The sequence below is a fragment of the Lagopus muta genome, chromosome 9 (genome assembly GCF_023343835.1).
Source record: "Lagopus muta isolate bLagMut1 chromosome 9, bLagMut1 primary, whole genome shotgun sequence".
NCBI lineage: Eukaryota > Metazoa > Chordata > Aves > Galliformes > Phasianidae > Lagopus > Lagopus muta.
The window spans coordinates 17374473-17394900 of NC_064441.1; the positions used below are offsets into that span (position 1 = coordinate 17374473).

The 20428-nt window shown below is 39.0% G+C and overlaps 1 protein-coding gene across 1 annotated transcript in view; it reads left to right on the forward strand.

Annotated features, from left to right (window-relative positions):
• SPSB4 (splA/ryanodine receptor domain and SOCS box containing 4) overlaps window positions 1-18310 on the forward strand; it is a 169069-nt gene extending 150759 nt beyond the window's left edge. The window contains exon 3 of the mRNA XM_048955310.1: window positions 18209-18310. Coding sequence (XP_048811267.1) covers window positions 18209-18240 — 32 coding nt within the window. The 3' untranslated portion in view covers window positions 18241-18310. The remainder of the gene's footprint in view (window positions 1-18208) is intronic.
• Window positions 18311-20428: the final 2118 nt, after the last annotated feature.

Below are 20428 nucleotides of genomic sequence, written 5' to 3' on the forward strand. Positions count from 1 at the left end.
TTAATGGTACAGTAATGTGGAACTGATACTGTGAGAAAATGAAAGGTGCCTTTGTGTGTTAATTGAGTTATTTGATAGGATTGAGATTCCAGATGGTACCTCTTTCTCTGTACCAAATATCCTTACTAGAACTTCCAGACTTTTTTTCTAAACATGTAACTGTCATCCAAGAGAACTTGATTCTTGATTCTTTTTCTGCTGTTCTTTGTGATGCTGTGGATGGTAGATGCACCCCCTCGCACTGGGTTCAGGCCCTGTTCTGAAAGGTTCAAAATCTTCTGGGTTTAGTTTTCTTAGTCCACAGAAATGTTATAGAAGAGGATATGCCAGAGACAACTGCCAGTGTTCATGCTAAACTTAAGTTTCCAAATAGATTCACTTCCAAGAAGGCTGTAGGGAAGCCAGTGTCTGTCAGTAGAGCTAAGATTGAGACAAGCAGTGAGGCTAAATCAGAATTCCTCCTCAAAAGAAGTTCCAGAACAGAGTCTGCTCTCTGATTTGCTGAATTCCTGCTCCTCACATCAATTCTCAAGGTTCATGTTACTGGAATGTAAACATTGTCAATTGTCTGTTTCTGGAGTGACTTGAGCAATAATTTATGAGGTGCTGATGCATTGGCTTTCTCCCAAAACAGAGGTCAAATGCTAAATTACAATGCAGTTGAAACTTCTCAGTCTTTCTATCCTTTAAGCTTGGGTGTGGCAAGATACCATGCCTACTAAAGAAGTCCACCCTCTGACAAATCTAATAGAGAGGATGACTGCTTGTTATAATGCTGTACTACCATATTTGCTGTAAGAGCTCTCTTATTTCTGTATTTTTAATTTAAAACCACTTCAGCTTTTATCACACAAAGAAACTTGGGCAGTAGGTGCAGTGACTTTCAGCTTTTATGTCCTTGCTTCTGTACAAGAAGAGCATAGCTTTTCTAGTCATGATCTGGAAGTTTTCCTATGGCTGACACACCAAGAATAATAGAAAGTATTCATAGCAAAAGACATGAATCTTTTTTGTGTAATTTAAAGGAAAGAGGCATGTAGCTAGGAGCTGTAACGAAGTTGTGTCCTTTGTGATGGGTAAATGCTAATTAGTGCACTGGAATAGGAATTACTTCACCTACCATTTGATCTTAAATGCACTCCCTTCCTAGGAATTACTGAAGATACAGAGTCCCTTACCTTAAAGTTGTGGTTAAGACTGGATATGTGGTCAGCTTCTCTTCATTATTTTCTAAACGTTGCCCTTCATCGTTCTGCAGGTGTTGTAGAGGAGGGAGCTGGATTTATCCACCTAGAGGCGTTGCTTTCAAGATCGCCATTCACAGAAGCTGTAACCTCAGTGGTCATTTGTAGGACTTAGCTTTTAGACTTAGTAAAGCTGTAATTTCGTAACACCTAAATTTGGAGTCCAGTTTGACAAGCTGTTCACGTTTAGAATAGCAGCTGATGTATGCATGTCCCTGCTGGTCTGACAAAGCCAGTACTATGAAGGCTTTTTCTTCAGATTGGAGCAAAGAAAATGTACTGAAATGTCTGCATTCTCATCCAGAGGTAATATAATACAATCTGTAGAGCAACTGCAACACTTAATAGTGCTCTGGTGTTCCATGTTTTTATCTCAACAAATTCACTGAAACTGTTTCTGTTGAGATAGATTCAGACTTCACAGTCGTTTCTCAGTGTTCACGTGAAGCTGGGAAAAGTTCTTATGGGAGTAGATTTGCAAGAATCTTTTGAGTGTTTCTGATAGTTATAAAAAAGCAGCAGGCCCGAGATTCCAAAAAAATTCCTCCTCATCTCCTTTACAGTTGGCATTATTAAACTATAACCATATGTTCTCATGTTACTCAGCAGCAATCGCTATGCAGCAAAATTTGTATCAGGTCCAGCAGTGCTCGCTCAGGTATAGTTCCCACTGACATCAGTGGGAGATCTGCCTGAGTCAGCACTGCTGACTTTGGTTCCCATGTAAAAACCCCCAAACATTTCCAATACATTGTATTGAGTGATATTTTTTTAATATGTTAGTGATGTCAAGCAGATGGTTTCTGCAGAAGTTTTTTTAATTTGGAAAAACATGCTGGCAAAGTGCAGTTAGGTGAATGCTTTGAGAAAGTTAAACGAAAAAACGGTGTCTAGTTGAGACTGGGAGTGATATTCAAAGGGGAAGCTAGACTTTGGCTCTGCAGTGGTGATTTTCAAAAACATAAACCTCATAGTGGTTTTAATTCTGCATGCTTAAAAGAATTCAGGGTCTTTATTCATTTCTTTTTATTTCATGAGAGAACGTCTGGTGATCATGAAGTAAAAATCTTTCGTTTGCTTGATAAATAAAATATTTTTTAAAAGTTATTCCTTAGGAAATGTTCTTTGTAGATATAGAGCCATGTGAAATATACAAGGTGCAGAGGCCAAAATGAATGGCCTCACTGCCCCTTTTCTTTATTTAGATTGCAGTGGTTCCTTCAGAGAAGAACTGCAGTGTTTTACAGGCAGTGTTTAAAATAAGCTGTTTGGAAGCATCTGGCACAAAGCAGAACACCACTAACTGCAGGTAAAGGAGAGCAAATAGGAGTGTGCTACAGTGGGGGCAAAGCTCTTGAGAGCAGCATTTCTGTCGGAATTCAACAAATGCAACAGTAAGTAGTGCTGTGTTTCCGTCTCTTCTTTTAGGCTCTCTATGGGGTGCAAGTAAAACTCGAGGAAGGCTGTTCATGCTTCTGTCACCACCTGGTATTGATGTTTAAAGTTTAAGTGTCCTTTTCCTCCCTGGATATTATTTCCACTGACAGCACCCTGAAACCCCTGCACTGACTGCATGTGCCTCAGGACTCTGAAGGATTCTGGATTCTCTGCTGTCATATGAAGTTACACCTTGTTCTACACACTGGAACTTAAGGAATTAACTTCTAGGCACAGAGCACAACTGCTCTGTCATTATTGCTATAACTGCAGAAACATGTGGATACCCAAACTGTTTAAATGCAGGGCAAATAAATGCACAGTAAAAGGCAGCTTCACCCAAAATTGCAGTCTTACAATGAGCACAGTGTTCATATTATATAGAAAAAAATATATATATTCATAGAGACACAAGTAACTGGTTTATACATACCTGGGAAACTAATGTGTGCTTTCAATTGCGGAATGCTTCTACCTGTTTACTCTTCACAGAGAAAATCAGTTTGGCAAGTTCACTGCTTCTCCTGTAACAAAATGTGAGCAGTTCTAAGACATGTGGCCAGAATTTCGATGTACGCTTTTGGAAGTGACTCCTCAATCACAGCAGAGGTACCTGTGACATTATTTTGAGGCATGGAGTTTTGCTTTATTTATAGGTAAATTATAACTGCATTTAATTCATGGGAATTAAAAGGATATGGATCCTGCTGAGTTAAGTATTCTATCAGGCCTTGTTTAGAGATGGAACCAAAAAAACCCAAGCTACCTAAGTAAAGCAAAGCCTGGCATCAGCTGCTGCAGCTATTAAAATGTTTACCAAGTTCTATGATCTATTTGCATAAATAAGCCCTCCAAAAAAAACCCAAAAAAAACAGAGGTAGTTTTGTTTGCATTGGTTTCCAGAACACAGAAGTTGAAATCCAGGTTCTGCCAGAAACTGCCATGTTAGTGATCTGATGATTTTATTTTTCACTGTTTCTTTGCATGAACATCCAAAACAACTGAGAATTTTCTTCTATTTCTTATAGTTCGTATCACCATAGGTTCTGATATCCCTTTGTATTAAGGACCACTGTTTTTTATGTAGTGCTCTAATTCCTTCTGAGATGCTGACGTGAAGCAGACATGCATTGTGGACATCTCCAGCTGCACAGTCACTGGTACCAACTATGTTATGCTATGAAATTGTTGATTTATTTGTGGCTGACATAGTAGAAGGATTTCTTTTCATAACAGTTGTTAATAGGAGCAGGTCCATTTTTGGTCTTGGCTAACTCACTGCTAACAGTAGTGAACTGTGGACAGCACTGTGTTTGGCTCTTCTGTCTGATTACATCGAGGTCCCAGGTTGAGTTTGTATTTAATCTCTCAGAAGGTAATAGGAGACTACCAAATTCAGGATTTCCTTGGCTTGCATCAGAAACAGTGTTGCCAGCATGAACACCAAAGTAATTATCCTGTACTCAGCACTGGTGAGGCTGTGTCTTGAATACTGTGTCCAGTTTTGGGCCCCTCATTGCAAGAAAGACACTGAGACCCTAGAGTGTTTTCAAAGAAGGGCAACAAAGCTGGTGAGCACGAGTCTTACGAGGAGTGGAGGAAAGAGCTGGGATTGTTCAGTCTGGAGGAGGCTCAGGGGAGACCTTGCTTTCTGTAACTACCTGAAGGGAGGTTGTAGTGAGCTGGGGGTCAGCTTCTTCTCTCATGTAACTGGTGATAGAACTAGAGGGAATGGCTTCAAGCTGCGCCAGGGGAGATTCGGGCTGGACATTAGGAAATACTACTTTTCTGAAAGAGTGGTCAAGCACTGGAATGGGCTGCCCAGGGAGGTGGTGGAGTCACCAACCCTGGAGATGTTCAAGGAATGTGTGGATGTTGTGTTGAGGGACATGGTTTAGTGAGAGCTATTGGTGATCGGTGGATGGTTGGTGATTCTGTGGATCTTTTCCAACCTTGGTGATTCTATGATAATTTACTGATACTTAAAAGTTTCCTTTCCCACACCTCTTTGATGGGGGGAGCAGTTAGTCCCAGTTCTCTTCAGGTAGGAGAGATGCTTCTGTTCTCCTGCTGCTGTTCACTGGGATCTTTCCAGTGTGCCCAGGTGGGCTCTGTTGTACTGGGGAGCCCAGACCTGGGCGCTGGGGCTGAGCGGAGTGGAATGGAGCAATGACCTCGAGCTGCTTCTAATGCTTCTCCTGATGCAGTCCAGGGAAGTGATGTCCATAGAGCTGAGGCAGAAGAGCTGTGCTGCCCAGAGCCACATCCAGCCTGGCCTTGAATGCCTCCAGGAATGGGGCATCCACAACCTACTTGGGCAGCCTGTTCCAGTGCGTCACCACCCTCTGAGTGAAAATAATAATGAATCTGTAGTTGTGTCTCAAAAAGTTCTTCCTGTATGTGAAAGCCACGGCTGGCTTTCACATCTGAGGTGTGAATCTGAGCTGGAAAGCAGAGGTTTGAAGATCCTGGTTTTCTATGTTACTCCTACATTATTTGTTATTTGCTTTCTCCTTTTGGCATTTACTTACAGAAATTCAAAAACACTTATTTGTTGAGGGTTTCTGTATTGTACCTATACGTTGAATCCATAGGACAAATCTTAAGAACATATCTTATGAAACCAACTTGAATTGTAAAGGAATAGACAAATTTTCAGACTCAGAAATGCTTCCTACTATTGAAATACAAATGAGAATTTTCAAAGTTAAACTCAGATTAAGGAATTTTAAAACGTGATTAGTATAATCAATAGTTACAGTGCAGGAGACAAGGAGATGAAAGAAATGATTCTATTACATTATGGTCTACTTATAGACTCAATATATGTGCTATAGCTTTTGATATTCCTGAACCTGCAGCAGTTGCTCTGTTTTCTAACAAAGCACACCTTTCCTCTTTCTAGTAGGATTTAATGACTTAGCAAGTTTCTGCTTTTCAGATTCTTCATCCTTTACAGTTGAGTCTATGAACTTCTTTGATGGTGTAATTGATTAATTTGCATAAATTAAACTTGTATCACTAATTTCAAGTTGTGTTTTGATTTGAGGATCAAAGCTTCAGCCTACCTACCCTGAAAGTTTGTATGTTTTTTAGGCTATTGCATTACTCTCATTGAAGATATCTCTGCTTATAAATTCACTCCTGCTAGGAAGTTTTTTTGTTTGTTTGTTTGTTTGTTTTTCAGGTTAAGCTGGGGTGTCTTGACATTTGTTTTCTTTTGTTCTTGAGAAACTCCCTTTTCCTCTAATCCTCTTCTAAACTAAAGGAGAACAAAATTGATGCCTCCAGGTTCATCAGGAGGAGCTTCTCCTTCTATTAGCAGAACAGTTGAAAAATGGCAGGAAGAAAGCCAGGAGAATGCAAATAAGCCAGAATTCATAATTTACGTATATGGGTACTTAAAAACTACACGAGTTGGAAGGCTAAGTTGGATCAAATGTCCAATTTCACCCCTAAATAGGAATTGCTAAGCAATGCTGAGAAACGCAGTTCCAACGCACATCTTGGAGTTCTTCTGTCAAAGCAGATTTTCAGCTGTCAGTGTTCCTAACTCAAGAGATTCTAGGCAAATGAATCTTCTCTTGGCCACCTGTGGCTCTCCCAAGGTCTCTGTGCCAGACGCTTGCTGTCTCTGCAACACAAGCAGAGCAAGGAGGTCCCAGAGCATCGTTATCTGCAATACACATTAAGTAATGCAAAAAAAAAATGTGGGTTCTTTTTTTTTTTGCAAGCTGTTAAATCTGTGCTGCCTGCAGCTGCTGATGAAGAGAAAGAAGATGTTCTTGGAAGATTTTCTTGAGAACAGGTTTCATTTCCATAGTGCTCACGTGGGACTGAAAAAAAACCCACCAAAATCAGATGTTAAGTCTAGAAAAAATTATTAGTTCATCTAGTCTTACAGTTTTTATAGGAAAGGTCGTAAAGTCTCACTTGAACGAGTCAAAATCTTTCTCTTTGACTATGATACATAGTTGGATGACAATAAATGTGTTTCTCATTCATTGTTTTTAATTATATATCTATACCTAAAACTGCCTGCTTTGAGCTGCTATCCACTGCTGATTCTTGTCACTTTTTTCCATGGAACTAAAGAATAATATCGCCTTCCCAGGTTGCTGCATGCTGCAAGCAAGCCACAACTTGATTGTATTTTGCTGAGCTAGACACATAGTTAAATATTTTATTAGAAGGAAACAACTTTAACTTTTAATAAAATTATATCTCCTGCATACGTGCCAGATTCTACCTTCTCTTAAAACTGGTTTTGCTAGTCAGTGGTCTGCAGGCAGGTAAAAATAGTTCTTTTCTGGCCCCGTTCCACACTTCATTATTTGTGTGAGGAACACATTATCCTTGCTATTTTCCCTTCTTTGTTTCATTTGCTATGGCACTGCTTTGAAAATTCATATTTTAGCAGCATGTCTGTTTTGACCCTTATGTTTCTTTAGCTGCTATTTCCTGAAATAGCCTCTCTTCTCATAATTAAAACTTGATGTCGTCTTCTTTGATATGTAACTTTGGCTTTTACATCAGCACTGTGTTTGAATATGTCTAATTCTTCAAGTGATGTCAATTTTTCTGTGCAACTGCCTGCTTCTCCCTTATTATCTGTCACCCCATCAGACCTTTCCTAATCTGCAAATTTGATAAACCATGATGTGATAGTTGTAATCAAATCACCAAGGACACTTCAAACAGTACTGAAGTTGACTGAAAATGTTATTCAGTAATGACTGACTGTGGATGTCCTCTTTGGGGACTGTCTGCCAGCCAGGACTTGGCCACTGAATGTGCACATTGCAGAGGATGCTGTCATTTGCTGAAATAAGGCATCACTTACTAGATCAAATTACTTATCAAGGAAAATGTATTGCCTTTGCTTAGCAGCTTAAAACAAAATGCAAAAGAGGAGAGTTATAGGAGAGGTGAGTAAACAAAAGCGTGTAGATGAGGAAGGGAACCAGAAGAGAGAAGGTCATAGAGGGGAAAAAAAGGAGAGATTTGTTACTTAGCAAAAGTATAGATAACTCTCCTGCTGACTGTGACCCAGTGAGTTAATGCAGTCTTGATGGTGATCTCTAGAAAATATTAAGCTGCAAACAGTTCTTTGTGGCTAAGTGGCAGGGTTAAATTTTGTGGTTTCCTAGCAGTTTTTCACAAATTTTATTTTAATGACAGCCTTTCTGTCACTGTGCACTCTCCAGTGTTGTCTATTGAATTGATTTAATTATGTTGGTATTTTCTGTTGTGGTTTTTGGTTTTTTTACTAAACCAATGAGATATTATCAATTCATTTCCATTTGATTACATTTCATAAGTATTTTTACCAGTGCTACACCAGAAAGCTAATGGTGACACTTTGATTTTTACCATCTTTTTCATGCTGTTTCTCAAATCTGCAGAGGGTCTTGCAAGTTGGAAGGATGCTTGTAAAGAGGTGACGTGTGACAAGTGGTTTCTTCAAAAGACTGTGCTAAACTGAAAGGCAGTCACCATATGCACGTCATACAGAAAACATAATTGCTTGTTAAAAACATGAGTTGAGATCATTCCTTTGTTCTGCCACAGACTCCATGTACCTGCCTCACTGTGCCATTGTCACTTCTGCATTTAGAGACGTTTATAGGCGGTCACTAATTCACAGGAGTTGAAAATGACGTGCTGGAATAACCTGGTGCCTGCCATCTCCTAGTCCCTGCCAGGCCTTGTTTCAGGAAAGCTGTGCCTGGAAACTTCCTAACAAATAGCAAACAACCTTAGAGCTGCTAGCAGGAGGGAAACTCTGGGGTAGCAACCGTATCACCATTAAGTTCAACACTGTGATCAGGTGAAAGTAGGTTGTATAGGTTCAGTGTGTAGGTACTCAAACTTTAGGAAGGGAATTTGAAGAACTGTGGGACTTCTTTGTACCGCATTCACCAGCTACCTGCAGAAGTGACAACAAATGAGATCACCCACACTCAGATGATACCAAGTTTTTTTCTGAGTAGCTAAATTCCTCTGGCCCACAGTGACACAGCTAGGATGAAGGGCAGCATAGGAGATTGAGCACCGAGAAATCATACAGAAGTGAGACTATGCTGAGCTCAGTAAGCTGGGAGGGCATGGGCTGACAGGGCCCTGCACAGCACCGAGGCGGGCTGGGGCTCTGCAGCCCTGTCAGTGCTCAGGGCCTCACTAGAGGAGCAAAGCCTGCACTTGTGCTGCACTGCAAGAAGGAAGAGAGGGTGGGATTTAGCTCAGGTGTGTTTGTGTCTGGAGACGGAGGTGGCAACCCAGAGGGTTGGAATTTGGGCCTGAATATTGCAGCACAGATACTGCAGAGGTGGAAGCTGGCTGGGCTCGTCCTGAGTACCTGGGTGGGAGAGGCTGCAGCCCAGAAGGCTGCGGTGGGCTGTGTGTAATCCCTGTAATGCTGTTGCTGATGTCTGCTCTGCACAGGTTCTCCCTGAGCCACCAGGACTGAGGGAGCAGCTGGTTGACCACCTTCAGGTTCTGGATATAATTTGTCCCCTCTGTGTGGTCACATCCTTTCCAGGTGAAAATTAAAACCTGAGGGGAAATTCAAAAGCTGTCCTGTGCCCCTCAGCATAGACCAGGCAGAGTTTTTAATCTGTTCTTTCCCACATCTGTATTTAACTTTTCTAATTAGCTTCTCATGGCTTTAATTGCATTATTAGTAAGTGAGAAATTGGGCAATTGCTTTGATATTTCATATAGTTGCTGCATTTTTCTGTCATATCTATGGGATCCAACTCAGGCTGTAGCTGGTGGCCTTCTTTGGCCTTTTTGTCCAGAGTGAGATCATGAGTTACTGTTCAACATCCCTAACCTAATTCAGATTGATCCGTGTCAGTGTTTAAGACCTGAGGAGATGGGTGCTCTAAGGCAGTATGGCAGGAGGCCACACGAGCTCATCAGGTGCTGCCACAAGGAGAGGTGCTGTGGGCACACAGCGCCATTTTAGGAACGAGGAGCAGTTCCTTCAGGCTGACTGACAAACATTTGGGTTTTTCCTCTTATGGCATCCTTTTCTACTTTCCCAGAAGAGCCTTTGTTGTGATAATTGCGTTATATTAATTTTTGCCTGATTGTATCACTATTCTACTTTAGCTTAATGCTTTACAACACACTGTACATAAACTATTACATTGTGGTTCATTCCTATTACGGCTGTTGCTTCATTAGCTCCAAAGAGAAGACATGCAGCATATATTCAGCACCTTTTTGCACAGAAAATTTGTGAATGTACTGAACTGCTAGTCTTGGAAGACTGCCTTCTGGTACTCAGCAGCTTGAGGTGTATTTGATTGCAGCTCCTTTAACGGTGTTTCAGGTTTCTCATAATTCAGATTAATAGGAAAGATTAGAAAAATGTGGTTATTCTATGATCTTACTTTCTCAAGTTTACTATTATAAATCATCCAAAGAGCCTGCAGCTGCTGCTGAAAAGGGCAATCTCATCTGTTCCTCTCATCCCCAGGAATGATTGTGCTGTGCTCTCTTTGTGTTGTTGCTAGCAGTAGTTGTGGACACGCAGGTGGCAAAAAGAAGAAAACAAATTAACTTTCAGCTGCATCAGCAACTTGATCTGACTTGCCATGTACCAGCAATTGCTAGTGGTGACGTGGAAAAAAGGCAGGGGCAGGCAGATGTGAGTGTGAGTTCAGATGGGTTTAAGTTTCACATAAAACCACATCTTAAGAAGCAGCATAAAAGGAGGAAAAAAATCATCTTTTGTGCAGAAATACTGAATCTTGAAAGAGGCTTCTGTTCTGCTTTAATCTTTCTAGCCTATGGTCTTCTGTTCTCAGCCATCTGTTGCCACCTGCCTGCATATAATGCAATGCAACCTCTCTTCCTTGCTTTCACATTTCACTTATTCTTTTTCCAAATATGTTGTTTGCAAATGAGAAGTATTTTTGTAGTTTGCATGTCAATTTTTTTAAAAAAAGTTTCTTATCGTGCTGCTTTATCTAGTATTCCTTTGTAGAATGGAGTACTTAGCAGAGGGAAGTTGCTGGCTGAAGAACTGAGATTGTACTTGAAATCCTTTTGGTAATACTAATATTTCATCCCATTGTGTTTTTCTTTTCTTTGTAGCTTCTCTTGATCATAGAAGATAGGTGAACAGCTGCTGCTAGATTATGACTGCTAGTCCATTGTGTCTTTTTCAGTCTCTATGAATAAGCCTTATTTAAATTGAGCGTTTATCTGTTAGCTCGTCTGAAGATTTCTTTTCACTTAATTTTTATGTATGCCTGAAGTCTGCAGTATGTTTAAAAGGTTTAATATACCTAGTTAATAATTTTAGACAGTGACTTTTATTGTGGCTGTATTGTTCGTAATACATGTTGTTGATGTTCCTCAGCTCCAGAACTTTCCTCTGAAAGATTTATTTTCTTTTTTATTGTTTTTTTTTAATTTTAAATATTCACTTGGTATTGAATGCTGTTTTATTTCTTGTTTTCACAATATCCATCTTACTGACGCATTGATTTATAAGCCTTCAGCTTTCAGGACAACATCCAGTATTGTCTAACAGACTGCCACAAACTTTCTCTGAATTTTCTTGAAGAAGCCTGCAGGTGTTCTTTTCTTAACCACACCATTTGAGATGCAGATGCAGAATCATGATTTCATATATGAAATACTGTTATCAGTTAATGTGATCAGGGCACAGTATGGTACATCAGCATGTATTCTCTGAGAAAACACGTGCTTCCTAATGGGGAAAGTCTGTGTAAATAATCAGGCAGTTTCTATGACAGTATGGATTTTCACTTTGGTTTTGGCATTGTTTTCCTTACACTGCCACTCAGCGGTCAGTAATGGTGTGTCTGGAGATTCCAGCTTAGGAGTCTGGAAACTTGCTATCCAGAATGTTCAGCACTTTGTTTTAGAAGATTTTATTTCACGATAGGATCATACTAGAAATAAGTTTCAGTGTTCAGGGTAAGTCTTGCTACATTGCTGGATGAAAGCTTATTTCACTACAAAGGCAATTTCAGGCAATGTAATTGAATCCTGTGCCAAGGAATTACTGTTCTGCAATAGGGAAACAAGATTGCATTGCCATTCAGAGAAAGGAGAGTCATGAAAGAGCAAAAAGTTTTGCTTCTTTTTTAAATTCTCCTCTTATTAATGTTGCATAATGAATCTTGAGAGGTTGTCTAAATTAGATAGATGATTCATCTGCTCTAAAGGCCAGTGAAGGAATGGGAACTTCTAGAGGGGACTCAACCTAGGCTGATGCCTTTCCAGTGAAAGGAAAATTCTTCATATCCAGAAATGTAATGCAGTATAGAGTTGTGATATTTTAAAATTAAAAAATATTCTAATTACACTTAGATAATCAAATGCATTTGAATGCAAAATCTTACTTTACAGATAATTGAATTATCTCAATTTTAGTGTTTACATATTTTTTATTATTATTTTTTATTTTATTAAAGGTGTTGCAAAATGGTGAAAGGTTTTGGTCAAGTAATTGTATGGAATATTTTGGTCCTCTGTTTTCCAGAACTGTTTTATGTTCCATATGCATTTTGATATGTAGTGGAGACTTTCCAAGATGTTGCACACAGGTATAGCAATTCAGTTTTAAAGGAACAGTTGCAAGTGAGGCACTGTACATCACTTCTTTTGGATGAATGAGGAAATTAGCAGGACCTTCCTGGGGTCTGTTCTTGAGCTGCAGATAACTGTGTGTACGCTCATACTTTCCTATGAACGTTCTTCAGGCTTTAAGCTCTTTGAAGCAGTTGGTCTTATTGGAATTGCTTACAGAACTGTCAGTAGAAAGGATGATAAAAGGAAGAAAAGATGATACATTGAATTATACAGGCAGAGATGCAGAATAGAGGATGGGGAAGGCAGTGCTTGGAGTGTTGTGTGCCTGTCAGTGCTGCTCTGGGCTGCTGCCATGCAGCACTGGCTGTGTCGCAACAGGAAAGGAAATAATCTGTGGCACGCTATGCTGGTCAGCAGTTAGAATGAAACCCAGTCCCAAGACATCAAGTTAAAAGAATTTTTAAAAGAAAAAAAATTTTTTAAACCTCTGTTAGACAATAAACTGGAAATCTATGCTTTGGAAGGAGGGGGTGAAGCAGGTGGAAGCAGATGGTTTGTGGTGAGTACCAATAGAGATGTGAGAGAAGAAACATGAGAGCCACAGATGAATAAGAAGCTTGAACTACATATTTCTACACTGAAATAAATGAGCTGAATGAGGCTGCAATTCAGCAAGAGCTTTTCAAAAGCATCTCCAAATCCTGCTGTATTCAGCAACAGTGTAGTTTTTCAAAAATGCCACCCTGCAAGTGAACAACACTTAGTAGTCTGCTAAACTGTAAGGGTGCTCTTGAAAATCTTACACCATAACAAGGGAGTTCAGAAAGACATTTCAAGGAAGGATGGTCTTCAAGAATTTATGTCAATTTCTGAATCAAGACTGTAAGCGTTACTTCCATGACAAATTGATTTTTGCAAAGCTTAGGGACAGAATTTAAAAATTTGAAAGTAATTAAATGTTCTCTTGAATTAGAGCCCTGTTTAGCAGGAGAAAACAGCTGAAGCAGATAAGATAAATTCATCGAGAACATCTAGAAATTGTTCTGGGAGCAACATGAGTGGAAATTGGGAAGACAAGCTTAAACTGATAAGGATTGATTTAAAATCCAGAAGTGTGCTAATTCAGGTTTTTTCTTTACCTTTTCTTACACATCATGAATGACTGTTTTAAACAGAGAGAAATATATGTATATAGGAAATATATAGGTCCTGAGGACAGTGAGCATTGTGTGTTTGTCCTTGGAAAATATGTTTCTTGAGGCAGGAATAACTAACAGAGTAACGGAGTAGTAGTGCTCTCTATTTAAAACTTATTAATCACCCAAATCAGTACAAGCTATCTTCTCTCGAAGTTTCACAGTTCATGAAAAAGTGAAGTTAGTCATGCAAAATAATTCTGTCACCAATCTGTAACAAATCTTTAAGGTTTATTGAACACATTTGAAAGTATTCCAGGAGAACAGCTGCATAGGATTAATCATTCTCAGGGTAAAAGCTGAATTTTTCAGACGTTTGCATGCACTTCATAGTCTCTCAGAAAAATAGCCTGTTCCTTTTTAAAAGCTGAAACGAATCAGCAGTTATTTTTAACAAATTTGTTGTCTTGACTAAGCAATCAACTAACAGAAACCTTTGGCAATCTCTGAGTTGTAACTGAGCCGTTTTGGATATGGGCTTTCATTAAATTCCAGCCCCAGAGCAGTGCCTGCTGATGGATGTCCAGTACCAATGTGCAGTTAGGTTGGGGTCAGGTCCTCTCTTCATCTGGCAGTTGGTGTCTCCAAGCCTCCACAGCTGGCTGCTTTCATGGTGTTTCATGGTCAGCTCACCTGGGCTGGGTGAGGTTGTCACAACTTACCTTACATTGATGGCATGAATTTAACAGATGTCTGCAGTCTCCTGGGTTACTGAGTACATCCAAGTTCATACACATGCCAAAAATGACAGAAGCTGTAATTTATTTGTATCTCATCTGGTTTTGTTTTGTTTAAGCAAAGGGAAGCAAATAAATAACTTACAATAAAAGAAATTATCTGTTTGGAGAAATTTCATGGTCCAGATCATCTGCTGGTTTACCACATCCAGCCCAGGATGAGAGCTTTGTTATCTTTTTCCATGGTGATAGTTGTATCAGCCATAGTTGATAGGAATGCTGAAGTCTATGGGGCAAAAGCTTTGATGAAACTGTAACTACAAGGATATTCAAAGTAGAAATGTCATTTTTTTGCAGTACAGGACAAAAACCTAGAATTCTGGTCTATATCCTTAATTGTGAATAATTGAATGCGATGTACTTTTCCAGCTTACTTCGAAGTTCAGGCAAAAGAAGAATGTGTGAATAAGAAAACTGTGTGTGAGCATTGCTCAAGCGAGCCTGCTGGACTTTTCCAACCAGAATCCCAGGACAGCAAGAGATTGCATTTGAATAATTGAATGTCCTGCATGCCACCCCAGTGATTGTGGGATTCAGAAACTGCAATGTACCTCATGCCAGCATCTGCATTTTCAGAGTGTTTCTCTGGATATGAGTGATCCAGCTGTCAAGGAATGGGTCTGTAGAACAAAAAGATGAGCATTATAGAGATGTATGAAACTCTCGTCAGATTTCTGAAAGAGCAAAATTTCATCTCATTTCTGGAAGAGCAGAGTTTAAAAGGAATTCATTAAAAATAGGTCAACAATACAGAACAGGCAGCACTAATTTTTTAGGGCAAAAATAACAATCATGGCAGGGGATAAGCAGGAGATAAATTGAAAGCAGGAGACAACTGTATAGTTTCAGGAATATAGATCTGAACTAAAACAAAGTTGCATGAAACCACACACGAACACATAAATTATTAAAATCTCTTGCTGCAATTACTCAGATGCTCAGTAGAGTGAATTAAAACTTGCCTGCAAAGAACTAAACAAGGAGCTTTTAACCCTACTACTGCTGTTTATAACCTGCTTGCTGCTCATGGTTTGTAAGTCTGGAAAAGGGATGATGTTTTATCTGCTACGTGAAATTTCCTTCTGAAGGAAGTATATAAATCAATGACAACAAAGCATACATATCTAATTGTTACTACTTTTTTGAAAATCGTGCATTAATGAAAAGTGATGTTCTGCTGTCCAACATCAAACCCTTGGTAGCCAGAGTTTTGAGTAGTGTTGTTCCATCACTATGCCTTTGCAGCTCAGAACCAGAATGGTTTCAGTAGAGACTAAGGATATTTCAACCAGCTCAATTTATATGAAGGAGCAACAAATGCTAATGTTCATTCTGATGTAGTAATTTTTCTTTGCTAGAACTTAATTTTTAACGGTAGCTACAAGTATGTTAAGTGGTTGGGGATATTGAGGCTGGTCTCATGGCCATATCCACTGGGCCAGCACAACAGTGAAAACCTCTTGATAGGAAGCTGTTTGCATGCTGTACTTGTAGCAAAGATGTGTGCACATCTTTGTGTATAATAGGCATTTCATGAAGAACTGGGTACGCTGATGTTCTTTTAAAGCACTGTTTCATAGGTGGAATGTATATGTTATCTAGTGGAGCCTTAATTCACTTCTTTGTATTTCATTCCATTTCTTTACAAATCATCCCTTGTTTTGTTTTATTTGGTTGTAGAAGCCTTTTGTCTTCTTGATTTTGGAGTGCTGCGTATTTGTAGAGAGCAAAACAGAAAATCTAAACATCTGCACCAGTGTGATTGATCAACAGCCATGCTTTTGTTCTCTAAAATACCGTCATCTATTCCTTTGAGTCCTCTGGACTCCTCTTTAATGAAAGGAAATAGAAGGACAGACCAAATGATGATTTATCTCATATGCTCTGAATACCTATCTCAACATGTGAGTGTTAGATTACTTGGTTTTCTGGTTAATGCAAATTTAGTTAAAATGTCGTTAGATAATGAAGTAGGTATGCATGTTTATGTATATAAAAGAAGATCATCTGTTCCATTTCACCATAGTATTGAAGTGATAGGATAGGGAGTTTTTGAGTAAGTGAGTTAAATGGCCTTTGGCAGGAGAGTTGGAACGTGATGATCCTTGGCGTCCCTTCCAACACAAGCCATTCTATGATTCTATAAATGTCTGTCCTGGAGGAGAATGAGTTGCCAGTGCTTTTGTAACACGTTCTAATTTTTCTGTTCTCAAAAATACCTCTGTAGTTGAGTAACGAGATAAAAATATGTTGCAGGATATTTCCAGTGAGCTTTTAAGTTTGGATCCCACGTTTAGATGTATGCTCTTCACTTATGCTTGAATATGTAACTAAATATTTGAATGCAGTCTAAGATCAAGCCTCTACAAAGTTAAGGATTGCTGCTCAGTCATTCAAATTAATACAAATTCCTTGCCATCTTGTGTGACACCTGGACATAAGTATTTTAGAACAAAAGTGCTTAGAAATAAATATCTGTATTTTGCTTTTTGCTGTAAGGTCTTCTGTATGACAAAGCACATTTCTGATACAGATAGCACCAGCTGTATTTTCTTTATGTAAGTTGTTGCATGTAGATTTTTTGGTGAACAAAATTTGGTGCAAGGAGTTGAGGTAGAAATCTTATATGATCCCATGGTTGTTTTTTGTTGTTGTTGTACCTTAGACTATTATTTGAATCTTTGCTTTATGGCAGGTTTTATTTTTCAGAGAGACGAGTGGCTGTTGGAAGACAAAGCTGGTTTCACAACACCCAGCTTCTATTTCTTATTTCACCAAAGGCCTTTAATGTGACTTTGGATGAAATACATCATTTCTGATGTCCAAAGGTACTTCTGAGCATGTGACCAAATTAGGATCCGTCATATTTCTACTTCACTTCCTCATTTTTCTCATTTATTGCAAAGAAAGGTTCTGAAGTTGTACAAAATAAATGAATTAAAGGTTTTGTGGTACTCAGAAATTACTGTAAGGAGAATTACCAGAGAAAGCCAAATTATGATTCCTTTCTGGACAGCCTTCGACACAGCCAACGATGCCCCTCACTGGGCCATTGTGTGTAGCTAATGAGTCCCTGTAATGCAGAGCAGTTTGCTTCATTATTTAAGAATTTAGGGACAATCTTCAGCTGTGGAGGCATCTCAAGCACTGCAAGCTGTTATCAACGTTAGCAAAATGCCGCATTCTTTGCTCCTAGAAAAGACACCTTAAAACCCAACTTGGCCTATTAATCTGCCCAGCTCCAATGGATTTAGTGAGTAGGTCTCCCAATCGCTGCCTTTCAGCATGGTGATAAAACCACTGCAGGAGTGGCAATCCAAGAAAATTATGTCCTTTGCCAAAGCTGTCGGGAGGAGGCTGGGTATTTGTTACTGAGTGAGAGGTGACGTGCTTGTTTTCAAACCACATTCCTGACTAAATTCTATGAATGGATTTGAATGATGCCCCAAATATTACCTCAAGCAAGCGCTGTATTCTGTCTCAAAAAATGTTGTAAATCAAACCAAGTGTAAAAATTCAAGAGCCCTTGAGAACACTGTACAAGTAATACAGTCATGGCAGGGTAGAGTAGCAGTACAGCAGGCACTTTTCAATATAATAAATATCTTCTGGTACCAGTTATGAAGTGAATACTGAGGTGAATTAGGCAAAATTTTCTCTGTTGAACGTTTCAGTTAATGTGTGAAACAGTTATCAGCACCATCCTTTGTAAAAATGTGCATGGAAACACTTATGAAACACAATGTAAAGAACTGTTTCCTACAGACCTTTTAATTATTATGACAGGGAACAGAGTATTACAGTAAAAAAAGGGGGAATCAACAAGAGCTGGAGAAGATAGAAAATACAGATAAACTCTTTTATTTCTGTTTCTTTATCTCTTCCAATTGCTTATCATTACTGTTTCCATCTAATGTGGTAACAATTATCTGAGGGTATCTGAGAGTCGTGCTTATGGCATTTTGATAAATTGTTAATTTCCATAGTAATGTGCTTCATTTTTCTTCCTCTGTTACAGAGTTAGCTCTGACGGTCTCTGGGGGAATTTGAGAAGTGTGAAGGTTGGAAATGAATCAGTTATGCATCAGCTACATTTCGTACTCTTGTCCTGAGAGTAAAGCAGTTATGGACTGGGCTCCTTGTTCCAGAATGACAGGTAATACATGTAGCTAAATCACATCAGTGTAGTAAGCTTGCACGAGAATGAAAAGTCAAGCATCTTGCCTGAAATCTCTGATGTATTTGCTGGAAATGCCAAAAACTTTAGTTGGGCTATGATTTTATTTTTTAACAAAAATAAGAGGTTAGTTAAAAAGTTATTTCTGTCCCTTTGCTGCATTATATTTTTTCATATTCATAAAAAACAGGCAAGCAAAGACTATGAACACTATTGTTTGACAGCATTAGGAAGTCGAGCTCTAGCAGCAGTATTGTCTCTTACCTCATGTCAATCTTTGCTGCTGTCAAAATAACAACCTGCACATTTAAATCATTCTGGATCATACTGATGTTCTGTAGGCTCAAGCCCTTGTGAAACAAAGTGAAGAGTTCTTGTTGGGCTAAACTTTCTCTGCTGAGTTCATCTGTCAGCTGCCACTTACACTCACAGCTGTTGTTTGAGAAGACTGAATTGCTTGCTGTCTGATTTGTTTTTACCCTTTTGTGACACAATGAGTTCATGGCTGTGTGACTTACTTGTGATTTTCCAAATGGCAAGTGCAACACTTCAGTTTGCAATGTAAGGTCTAGTGGGCAAGAAGCTTGGTGAAAATGAGCACAATAGCAGCTGCTATTCAGTAGTAGCATTTAGTTTCAAAGGAATACACAGATTTTGTGTACACCATTTCTTTCTAGTGTTGTGTTCCAAATATACAGTGGAGACATCCTGGGAATACTTATGAAGAGCTCAGTGCAAACCTCACCCCTCCACATATATCCACAGTTGCACAAGGGAAAAGGTATTGTATTTCTTCACCATTACAAAAAGAAGGGAGAATACATATTCTGATGCCATTACATAAGCCAGTCTCATAAGCCTTTATTCTGTGATCCCATTCGTGGTGTAAAGTAAATATGTAATTAATTAACAAGTATAATTAATCTTTTTTTGAGTCTTGGGAGTGAGATTTCCTTCTCTCTATCTTGCTGTTCACGCCTCCTTTTTGGCATAATGCCGTATCGCCCAGGCACTCCTGTGAAGTGTGTCAAAGAGAGGGCTCAGCCTCAGCAGCAGTGAGAGAATCAGGCTGCTGTGAGCTCATTCCAATTGCGGCCAGTTAGGAATTCTGTGGGAGAAAAAAACTCTTTCAGCTGTGCCTCGATTCCTGCAGTGAGCAGGATTTAATGCTTTCAGTGGGAAGGTCACCAACTATATTTCCCTAAGTGCATTCATCAGCTGGTTTGGAAGATAGCAATTCACTAATTGTTAGTGATTGTCCTCTTTGCAGGAGTAGCTTTTATATAGAGCTCAGCTTGTTCTTCAGTTTGATCTAATTAGTTCATGTTCCTCCTATGTCCTGCTCACCAGTGTGTTACCTTACATCACTGATTCATTAAAGTCATAATTGGTCATCATATTTATTTAACTACTAAGTTATTTTCCGTAGTAAGTGAATATACTTAGCTGGTATTGGTAGAAAATTTGTTAATCTAATTAAAAGTGACACACATTTGAGGCTTACAGGCTTAGTAGGAATGTGTAATGGTTAAGGAGTAACCTTGATCACAGTCGTTACTACAGTGTAACCTCCTTTTTATCAAATGAAAATATCAAAAACAAACATACCCACGGTTCAGTTACTAGTCCAGGCAAACTACAGCTAACTTGTTTTAACATAGCTAAGAGAAACTTTTAATATTTTATGTCAATATTGCCCATAGGCTGCTCATTTCTTTGTTTAATGTGTAAGAACAGCATTTTCCCTCTTGTTTCTCTTGGAGTGCTGGATTTTACAGTCACTTCCAAGAAGAAAGGTTATTTTTATTTATCAATATTGAGTACTTTGTATAGAAACAGGATATTTATACTTAGTTAAATGAAAACCTTAGTTTATTTCTACAGATATGGATACTATGCGTGCCATGTATGACTACAATCGCTGTTTTGATGTGTGTAAAATGAACACTGGAGCTTTATACAATGAAGAAAGAAGTATTAAGATATTTAATTTTATTTTGCAGCTTGCAGATTAATTTGTGTGATGAGTTGCTCTTGTCAGAAGGAAAACATTGGAGATCA